This window comes from Melanostigma gelatinosum, assembly GCF_949748355.1.
Source record: "Melanostigma gelatinosum genome assembly, chromosome: 21".
NCBI lineage: Eukaryota > Metazoa > Chordata > Actinopteri > Perciformes > Zoarcidae > Melanostigma > Melanostigma gelatinosum.
In genome coordinates, this window is record NC_136654.1 from 20,702,024 (window position 1) to 20,713,265 (window position 11,242).

Here is an 11,242-nt window from a genome sequence, read left to right on the forward strand (position 1 = left end):
TCTCGATATATAGGCGGCGCCGAGCGGCTGAGCTGGGAGGAGCAGCAGACGTCGCCTATCCTCAACCCCCCCACCTCTCTCAGCGCCATCATCCGCACGCCCAAGTGCTACCACATTTCCTCCGTCAACGAGAACGCCGCCAAGCGCCTGTGCCGGCGTTACTCCCAGAAGCTGATCCAGCACACCGTGTGCCAGCTGCTCAGGACGTACCCGGCAGCCACCAGGATCGACTCGACAAACCCCAACCCTCTGCTCTTCTGGCTGCACGGCATCCAGCTGGTGGCGCTGAACTATCAGACTGATGGTGAGGAGAGATGCTGTTTTCTCTTTGCATGCAAACTCAGCAACATCACTTCTAACTTAAACAGCGAGCAAGCCAAAAAGTGACTGATACAATGATCTCTTATCATGCTCTTTTTAAGGGATTGTTGATCCCAAGGTGCTCCAATTCTTGTTTCCTTTCCTTTTTCTCTCCCTGTCAGTCTTTCCTTTTCTCTTCTCTCCATCTTACGATGTGTCTCATTTGTCCCTGCCTTTCCCTTTCCAGAGGTTCTCTGCTGTCTGTGTTCGCTGTCTGAACTCTGTCAGATGAAGTTATTTTTCTCTGAAAGGCATATTACATAAAGAACAGTCTCTCAATCTCTTCTGTCTGATTGTCTTTTGATCCTTGTCTCACTCCCTTCCTTTTCTTCTCTTCCTTTAGTTCACTCCTCCCCTCATGTTTTTTTTTTTTTTACGATCTCTGTGTCTTAAATCATCCCCCCCAAACAAGTCAAGACTAAATAGCAGAAATCGTTGCAGTTAACAATGCAATCTTTTCCTCCTCAGACTTGCCCATGCAGTTGAACACGGCCGTGTTCGAGTCCAACGGCGGCTGTGGCTACGTCCTGAAGCCGGCAGTGCTGTGGGACCGGAGCTGTCCGCTCTATCAGCAGTTCTGTCCGATGGAGAGGGATGTGGAGAAAATGAGCCCCGCCATCTATTCCCTCACTGTGAGTTAAGATGACATATGGAGCAGAATGGGCGATCAATCAGGAAGACTACTTCATCCTTGAGAGTGTGCGCTCTGCACTTCCCTCACCACTATGGATGCACACCTTTAGCTTCCTGCCTGTTTGTATATTTTCCTACTTACCTCTTTTATGCGTTTCAATTTCCTAAGTAAAGAATCTTTAATTATAGCAAAGCTGTTTATATTTGCAAAGTGTTTCCTTTGCATATCATTTTAGCTGCCTTTAAAAAAAAGCTTATTTTCTCATTTTTGACCAAAACCTGCTTTTTTGTTTTGAAAAGTGTCCCAAAAATTTCACACTTATTTGGATCCTGATGCAGTTTCTGAAGTCTCAAGGCGTTGACATCTTTCTTTGGCCTACTTTTTGTCCTTCATTGGCATACTGACAGTGACTGCACAGACATAAGTGGACACTCAAACATACACGTCTAACTTCTCATATAAGGTCCATTAAGGAGTATTTGGACAGTTTTATTGCTGAGTGATCTGTGTGTGCTTTCATTATTTGGCAGTCATGAAGGCCACACAGTTAATTACAAACAACAGTGAATAAGAACAGGACCTCATAAAATCCCTGCATCGCAGTCTGTCCACACAACGTTCACCCCCCCCCCACACACACACACACTTACTGTACAAATCTGGTTTCAAAGTTCTCTATTTATCTGTGTGTACAGTATATTTAAAGTAACAGTGTGCAATTTGTTGACAGGAAGTGGTTATTTTGCTTTTAAGTGTGTCTTGATCTGTAAAGTTGTCGTCATGAACACTGATCTGGTAAAAACAAAAAACAGCAGTATGAATAAGTGGGATGAGCTCACACTCGTATAAACCTGTGTGTGTGTGTGTGTGTAGGTGTGTGTGTGTGTGTGTGTGTGTGAGAGACAGAGAGCTACATAAGGTGAATTATAGACTTTTTTTGGCAATCTTGATTTTAGTGACAATGCAAAGCATTAAAAGAATCTTAACTTCAAATATTGTCGATACCCGGTGTCTATTATTACTTATTAATAATCAAACCATTTCCGTCTTCTTTTTTTTCCCTTCCAGATTGTTTCCGGTCAGAACGTTTGTCCCAGTAACAGCGCTGGCAGTCCGTGCATTGAGGTGGATGTTCTGGGCATGCCCATCGACAGCTGCCACTTCCGCACCAAACCCATCCACCGCAACACCCTCAACCCCATGTGGAGCGAGCACTTCCAGTTCATCGTGCACTTCGAAGAGATGTGCTTCCTGCGCTTAGCCGTAGTGGAGAACAACAGCTCTCAGACTACTGGACAGAGGACTCTGCCTCTGAAGGCCCTCAAGCCAGGTAGCAGTCTCAGAAAGGACAGATCTTTAATTTATTCATCTATTCATCTCGTTTGATTGTTGTTGAATGTTTTGTCTGACTGTGCTTGTGTTGTATAATTGCCATAAAGGACGCACTTGAGATGGTACATCTCAGGGGGTTATTCCGAATTAAGAATTTCCATACCTAAGATGTCTACAAGAGCATATGTAAATACAAAAGCATGTATGAATAAATGATATATCTGCAGTGAGTATATAATTGAAATGCTTTTATAAAAACATGGGGGAAAAAAGAGGTGAAAACAAATTCTTGACATTCTGCAGTATTTGTGTAAGCCTGTGTGCTCAGTTTGATTCAATTCAGACATACAGCAGAGAATGCCATTGTAGACTACTCAAATATTTCATAGAATGCTTTGATGGATATTAGTGAATTAACATGAGTAAGGCCCGTGTCGTATCTTGTGTCTGGTTAAATGGACTCAAGCTATTTGCATCGGACCGTTCACTTCACGTGTGCCGTGTGTTTCAGGCTACAGACACGTCCAGTTGAGGACGCAGCATAACGAGCCTCTTGAAGTGTCGAGCCTGTTCATCTGCAGCCGCAGAATAGAGGAAGTTCCCACAGGGGGCGCGACTCCCTCATCGCTGGTAAGACAGCTCTTCAAGTTCTGAGAGTGCAGAGGTTCTTGGGGTTAGATGCTTAAAAGACTCTGAACAAAGCAACCGGAGATAACCTGCTGTCTCTCTCCACACCAGCTGTTCAGTTCAGAGGAGAAACGTGCGTCGCAGCAGCACCGGGTGACGGTGTACGGAGCTCCTGGTCCGGAGCTCTTCACCGTCTTCTGTATTACAGAACAGACGACCGCCAAACAGCTGCTGGACACGGTTAGTACCCGAGGAGGACTCATGACGCTGGGATAATGCGATAGGTTTGTCATGCTGTGTCATACATGCCTACACAGGTTGTAGCGTCGGCAGGAAACCCGTCGGAGTACTTCCTGTGTGAGGAGAAGGTTCCTCTGTTGAAGGAGCGCAGCGAGGCGAAGCGCTGTTCTCAGCATCGTCCTCTAGCGCCCGAGGAGGAGGTGGTTAGACTGGTCTCCAGCTGGAACTCTGAGGAGGGATGCGTTGGGAGGATCTGCCTCAAAACAAGAGAAGAGGTACAGACGGAGACAAACTTGTCAGACACATTCAAACTGATATCAGAGTGGATATTATCAGCAAAAAGGGAGCGTGATTAATTGGGTTTATTGGTTTATTTGACCTGTTAACCCTGATTTAAATATATATTACCTGTTAGTCCTATGACTGTTTATCATTTATCGTCAATCGACCACAAAAAGCACTTGCAGACTACAGCTCCCTCTTGTGGTTGTCTTTCTTATGCAGTGAATAAAAAGCTCCGTTAGCTAGTTTAGCTGTAGTTAGTTTGACTGTTTCTTTCCTCAGACTCTGAATCTGGAATTCGACCACATATTTTCACTGTGTGGTTTTATTCTTGCAGAACTCAAACGACAGGAACTCCCTACTGGAGGGAGAGGAGGAGGTGGCTGTGGGAGGTAGAGAAGGAGGAGGAGGGGGAGCAGCAGCAGCAGCAGCAGCAGCAGAGGACGATATGTTCTTTGTCCAGGTCCATGAAGTTTCACCGGAACAGCCTCACACTGTGATCAAGGCCCCGCGCTACAGCACAGCTCAGGATATCATACAGCAGGTGAGGATAGGACGACCTCATGAACTGAGTGAAACTTTGCACCGACCTTAAAGTGGCTTACGTTGTTTCTCGTACACTCTCTGTCTGTCTGGCCAGACGCTGTCAAAGGCCAAGTATTCCTGCAGCATCCTATCTAATCCCAATCCATTCGACTACGTCCTGATGGAGGAAGTGACCAAGGACACCGGCTCCAAGAAGTCCTCCGCCGCCAAGCCCCTGCAGCGGGTGCTGCTGGATCACGAGTGCGTCTACCAAGCTCAGAGCCGCTGGCGGGGAGCGGGGAAGTTCATTCTTAAACTCAAAGAGCAGATAGCGCTCAACATGGTAACTGATTTTCAGTGCTTGAGATTTTTTTGATTTTCTCATATTACCTGCATTACGTCACTCCTTTGAGCATGTTTTTTTCGACTTTGTACGCGCTTGCATGAACTGTTTCTCATGCTGCATCGCAATTAATTCATGTGGTTGTGTGCTTGCCATTGTATTTTAACACCTGCATGTTGGATTGTGTGCGCTGCTTCCCTTGTGTGTAACTGTTTTGGGTTGCTCTGTGTTTTTGTGATTATTGTGCTGTGTTAAGTTCTTTCTGTCCATCTTGTTCTATTTATTTATATGTGTTGTATGTCAATATTTATTTTATTTCATCCTTTTGCACTTGAGGCCTTTTTGTGCTGACACGTCTGTAAGTAAGTGTTTAAATTAGCTGCCTTGTTGAATAAAGGTTAAATGATCTTTTAAGTTTAGTTTCTTTCTTTTTAAATAATTAAGACGGAATGAGTGAGGAAAGGATCGACACAACAATCATTTATTTCTTGAGTACCAAAAAACGAACTCCACGTTAGGGATGAAGAACAGTGTTACATGTATGGTAGGAGGAAAAGCTGCACGCACATTTCTGTATGTCCTTTCTGTGTTTCAGTGATGAATCTATTTCTGCTTCCAGGTGCGGGAAGACAAAAAGAAAGTCACTTCCTTTGCCAGCGAGCTCAAGAAGCTGACCAGTCGCAGCCGCAGCATGACGACGGGCGGCGGCGGCGGCGGAGTGGACGGTCCGGCCCAGAGTAAGGATGAAAGAGCTGCATGCTGTGTGGCTCTGACGGAGCTCCAGGAGTGAGGCTCACACTCTTCGTGCTGTCTGTGCATGGAAAGGCAACGGAGGTACCGTATGTTGTCTCTTAACACCTAACATCACAAAAGGAGCAGAACATTTTGAGGTGTTTGGTCAACTTTAACAGTTTTACAATTTAAAATTCACAAATTCAGGACCACTTGTGTGTGTGTGGTGATGTTTGAGATGCACTTCAGAGTCTTATCATGAATTGTTTTACTTTCTATGTCCACCTATAACATTTCATCTGTTGTATTTAACACACGGTGTCACTTTGCCGTTTATTACGGTTGAGACTTCACTGAGTGTTGTATTTTTTGTGTCCTCTGTGATCAGGGTGTCTGTCTGCAGCTGCAGGTCTGACGGCGTGGGTGGCAGAGGGCAGGGTGGGGGCATGGAGCTTCCTACAGACCTCGTCCTCATTCAGGGGCCAACTCTAATCCGTCCTCCTGCCCACCCTGAAGCTTCACCTCCTCAGGAACTGGAAGATCCACAAATGAAGTCCAACGGGAGAGGACTTGGGTTGACGACTTCTAAACTTGGAGGATTCTCCTTTCCGAGAAAGGCGAGGTGTTTCAGTGAGGAGTCTGGTCCTGCCTCGTGTTAGTTGTGGAGGACGGGATTCAATGGGTTAGTTGACAGGTGCTCAGCCCCAATGCTTGGTTTCACCCTGTCAGAAATCCCTCGCAGCGTCACTTTAGAGCTGCGATGGTGCTGTTGGGGCCGGTAGCTCTGGCTCTTCTTGGTTTATTGGCTGTAGTGTGGCTCCACAGAGAGTCCGGAGAGGAAGAGTTATGGGTGCCAGTTTTTTTTTTTGCCCTCAAAAAATACAGCAAATCATAAGAAGGAAGGCTGCAAAATGGCCTCCTAATTGAATGAGTTTAGTGAACCACAATTCTTCGAAGAGTTAATTAAGTGTCCTAGCACAGGCCACATCATGTATTTGGTTCGATGTAAGTTTATAAACCATCCCCCCCCCCCCCCCCCCCTTCTGGTCAGCACAGAGCAGACGGAGGGGGGTCTTAAATGGAAGGAGAGGTGTCGTAGAGTCGGGCTGAGGAGGTGAAGCAGTATTCTCTTTCTCAGGTATGGACTCTTTGTGAAGGAGGCTGACAAGCTGGCTTGTTTGGTTCTTCTCTTACTGTTCCAGTGTCACAGTACTGTACGGGCACATTGTGAGCGTCGCTCATTTGGAAAAGGCACCAACGTGTGAGACAAACATTCAGATATTCTGGGACACGATTGTCGCGACCCTGAAGATGAAGCTATTGTACGTGGGCAGCATTTTAAGGCAGCGTAGCGGTCCCATGTTCATTTGAAGAAGGGGCAAATTGTGAAACAGTGTTTTCTCCCTATGTTGATAAAGTTGCTGTGTGTTATCTTAAAATGTTGCAAAACTGCCTCTAACGTTTGGTCATGTTGTAGCTGTATCTCTGAGGACGATCTGCGGCTGGTTTCACAAAGTGTTTTAGTTCTGTCATCGGCCACTAATGACACGAATTGTGTCAACAAGCATCTTATACTGCCAAACAAATTCGTTCATGAATTCATGTTTTTTTTAAGAATAAAAACAAGACACATTGATCGTACATTTCATTGAGGAATGCTACTTGTAACTGCGACAGGGTTCAAACGGTTTTCAATCGTTTTTGACATTTTTAAAACCCTTTTGTTTGTTGAAAAGAAAAGTGAAAGTTTTCAAAAGTTAAATATTGTCTAAATACAGGTGGCCGTGCAAGACTTTAATCAATATTAAACTGTAAAAAATAATGTTTTTTTTAATCCAAAAAAAGGGTAATTAAGATTATCACACCAGACATTTCGCTCTGGGTTTTGGTCCTCGGGAGTTTTAGTAAGTAGTGAGGTTCAATACACAGTACCAACGCTAATAGTGCAATCAAGCCATTTTGGTCAAATTGAGGATTGTAGAACACATTGACCTCAACAGCTAATGCTAAAAATATTCCTCCTTTTATTTATTTATCTTGGAACAATGATGATTTCAGCACTTTGGAGAAACACAGCCAAGCGTTCTTCAAACATCATTTTGCACATTTTGCTTTTCTTTATTTCTTACTGAAACTTGATTGATCTGGGGCCACTTTTCCCCCTTTTTCTGTATTTTTATATATATATATATATATATATATATATATATATATATATATATATATATATATATATATATATATACGTATATATATTTTTAATTCTGATAAAGTTACGTTTTTCTTTCTCTTTAAAACAGTTTTGTTTTACTTGGCATTTCAGTTAATACATATATTCCCTTTAGTGTCATACTGATCCTGGCATAGCCCAATTTCAATTTTAAATATACACGAACAGGTTTTATGTCAGCGAGTCTTGACTGGTGAAGACGAGGAAAGACCTGACGGAGCCAAAATAACTTCCCTATCATTACACAGACAAAATGACAACTTTATTTCCACGTCTGTTTTGTGAGTTGTTGATTTGGGTTAAGAATACATTATACCGTTGTGAAGAAGTAAAGTTTCCCACTTTTAACCCACATAGCAACACAAACGTTGCAATGTGAAAGAAGCTTTCTAAAACCTGCAGACAGTGAACACAAGTATCAGGTCATTTAAATCTGTGCCTTTTATTGTACAGGCCACACACAAATAATTGGAGTCATTTTACCTTCATTTGTCTTTTTGTAAAACTCAGCGTAGTGCCAAGTAATGTTTGAATTGTAGTGCAATAGTGTATTGTACTCCTGACCTCGACTTGTTTAAATTTACACACAAAGCTTATCTTTTGTCAGTAGTAAGACATTCGAACGATCCTTAAGGCTGGTTGTAATTAAGGTGGCTGAGAAAGTTATCCAAGAAACCACGACTCTAAACTGGTTGATTCCTTAAAGCTACCACGTGACATCAGCCGATATAACAGAAATCCACACTGACTTTGAACGGAAAGGGACATTTTCCTGTTCAATTGTAAATCTATAATCAGTCGGGCAGAGCTGTGTTCCTGGTTTTCCTTCTTTCTAACCTTCAGACCTCATTTCTGAATGTAACATTTCTTAACGTGTTGGACCGGAGACAAGTTTGTGTTTGGATGTTATTTATTTGAATGTGAAGCCCTGGTTGGCAGTTATCTTTTGTTGTTTATATATATAGTTTCCTGTAAGTAGTTTTAAGTGCTTTGTATTTTTATTTATTTCAATATGAGAGAGAAACTCTCCACTGCCCTAACTTTACTCAAACGTATTGAGAGACCTAAAGAAATATTTTACTTTGTGTAAAATACTCAGTGTGGTATTCATACTGTATGTCTGGCATGTTATTCTGCAGAACACAGCAACATTTTGAAATGGCTTTTATTTTGTGATTTATCAGAAATGTGTGCAAAAGCTGACAGTTTTAAACTTTGTCCGATCTTTTTTTTTTTACTTGTTGTATTAGTTCTATCCGCTGAATATGACATGCGTTTGCTGACTGTGTTTCATCTTCAGCACACTGTTGCTTCCATAATATTATGACGGTGTACCCTTTAACATCCACTATCCATGTTACGATGTGGCTGTCAAGTCAACATTTCTCGATTTACTTTAATTTTTAAGTAGATACGAATTAGTGGATTTGTCATATACCAGGATCACAATAAAATACAAAAAATACTCAACGTTACTTCAAGTATGTGTATGTCTGAGCTCAGTTGATAAAATGAGAAGTACATATAATACAATTTATTTTTTTTGCAGTTAACATTTATAGTCTTAAACGACTTATTACCTATGAACTAATGCTAACAAGGACCTAAAGTATTAGCATTCTTATTTGGCTTCATTCAGATGAGTAGTCCTTTTATAAATAGCTAACACTAAACCAGCCACTTTGGCGTGATCGATTTTTTTTCGACATGCTACTATTGACCTTTTTTTCTTGCTTATATTTTTTATTATGAACCTGAAACTTAACTAGAAACTAAAGGTATAGAATAAATACAGTGCAGTAAAAAGTAAAGTACGTAAGTAAAATTAAAATAAGTAAGTAGCAGAAAACGGTAATACTTACAATTTTGAGGTACTTGTACTTCACTTAAGTACAGTACTTGAGTATACGTACTTAGTTACTTTCTACCACTAGGTTAATGTGCCATGTGTAATTGTGTAAAACATTTAGGATGAAGAACACAAAATAAATCCGCTTTGCTTTTCCGGCGAAATGCCCCTTTCAACATTTTTTTCCGTGCCTGTGTCACAGATTAATGAGCAGAGTTCATCAATAGAGCACAGTTGAGTCAGTCACATAATCAGCTCATTTAGTTGAATCAATAACAGCAGCTCAGACGTGCCCTTCTTTCCAGAAACTGTTTCAAATATCACTCTGGTACAGTCGGCTAATTCCGGGTAATAAGCACTCGGTTTCAAATATCCCTGCCGGTGTGGCGCCCTCTATAGAGTTCCTTAATGCAGAATTATGCAGTCATCTAATTAAAGGTGTGCGTTTTAAAACCTGGTAATTCTGCAGCTTAATAGTCCAGCTTCTTCCAGACTTCAAATGAACTAATTCACTGTAATAGTTTGAGAATTGGAAAAAGTTCTCCCACCTTCATCATGATGAACTTTGGATCCATGCACGCCGTTAAGTGGATCTCTCAGGGATCCAGTGGGATTGAAATAACCTCATTAGAATCTCACAGCCTGTAATGGAGTTCATGCTTTTTACCTGCCCCCTTCAATTCATCTGCAATTATAATGAATGACAAATGTGTGCATTTATTTTCATTTGTGATATTATATGCACATCAGGCCTGTACATCTCACCAAGAGAACTTGTAAACATCACTCAGAATTGACGTCGAACTTTAAAATCAAACGTATTTTTAAAAATATTCCTTTTTAAATGGGACACTTTTCAAGTTACAAATATGCCAAAAGTTGGATAAAGAGAAGATTGATACCACTCTGACTGTGTCTGAGGGCATTCAGCATCTTTTCACTCGACTCTTGGTGATAAAGCGTTGAGAGCAACTATAAAAAGCCTCAAAAATACACAAACATTAAAAACACTTAAAAGAACAGAGTGAAGTTCTGAAATGTTTTCAGGAACAACCAGAAAAAACACTGACAGCGGTCCTCCGCACTCCGTCTGACATTTAGAGAGCCACATCTCATCACGGTCATGCCTCGTCAGTTCCAGATGGAGGAGACGTCGCCGAAGCACCGAGTTAGCCAAACATCACGTTTCAATGGATGAAATCATCTTTTATTTGGATAACGTTTGCCAAGCAACTTGACACCAATAAAAAGGTTTGAACAATACAAGACTTCATGTGTCAATGCAAAGTGTCGGGAAAGTCCAAGATGAGTCGCACCAGTAGCCGAAAAATACTGAATGAAACAAGTGCGGTGTCATACAGAGACACGAGTCTTTTTAAAGGGCCATAAAAAGTTCAGACTTTTTCCTCAAGTTTCCTTCATTATTTCTTAGCAAAGTAGAAATATAACAAGTCCTCTTTTCCCAGGTCTAGTTTTACAAAGGAGTTGCGGCTGTTAGATCAGTCGGGCTTAAGGGATGCTCTGATCGGAATATTGAGCAGTTACGTTTTAAAGGCGGAGTCAGCGATTCCAATTCAATACACTTTGTTTTTTTTAATCAAGCTAATATCTCCTCACGGTCCGCTAGCTGTCTATTCTGTGTGCGCTTAAACTAATCGGGTGTTTATTTGCAACCCAGGCTCTGTGAATGGGCAGCAAACAAAGTGCCACACAACAGTCATCCAGCCTTTCAGCAACAGCTGGTGCATTGGCCCTCGGGGAAAGGCCCTGGATGAATAAAGAGAAAGGCAGTGAGAGCAGGAAATCTAAAGAGGAACTTTTGTTTTCGGGATGAGTTCAAATCTCAACAATCTTTCTCCAGAATCGCTGACTCCACCTTTAATGAGTGAATTGGTAAATAGTTGAATCTTACGTCTTATTGAAACACCAGAATATGCTAATTCACCTTTTAGCCGAGTACCAATCTGTTAATTAGATGTCTTGGATTGGAGCATCCCCCATTAGTTCCACAACTAATGAACAGAAATGATGTCTGAACGCTTTAATGATCTTGGCAATAAGGAGCGAGCACAGTGGAGTCACGATCAG

At 41.9% G+C, this 11,242-nt stretch overlaps 1 protein-coding gene across 1 annotated transcript in view; it reads left to right on the forward strand.

Moving 5' to 3' along the window:
• The window catches only part of plce1 (phospholipase C, epsilon 1), a gene marked incomplete at its 5' end in the record, with an annotated part of 55,333 nt that extends 49,778 nt beyond the window's left edge, over window positions 1-5,555 (forward strand). The window contains 10 exons of the mRNA XM_079292823.1: window positions 14-304; window positions 829-992; window positions 2,063-2,324; window positions 2,838-2,956; window positions 3,065-3,193; window positions 3,271-3,468; window positions 3,813-4,019; window positions 4,116-4,343; window positions 4,963-5,177; window positions 5,464-5,555. Coding sequence (XP_079148949.1) covers window positions 14-304; window positions 829-992; window positions 2,063-2,324; window positions 2,838-2,956; window positions 3,065-3,193; window positions 3,271-3,468; window positions 3,813-4,019; window positions 4,116-4,343; window positions 4,963-5,133 — 1,769 coding nt within the window. The 3' untranslated portion in view covers window positions 5,134-5,177; window positions 5,464-5,555. The remainder of the gene's footprint in view (window positions 1-13; window positions 305-828; window positions 993-2,062; window positions 2,325-2,837; window positions 2,957-3,064; window positions 3,194-3,270; window positions 3,469-3,812; window positions 4,020-4,115; window positions 4,344-4,962; window positions 5,178-5,463) is intronic.
• Between the last annotated feature and the right edge of the window lie 5,687 nt (window positions 5,556-11,242).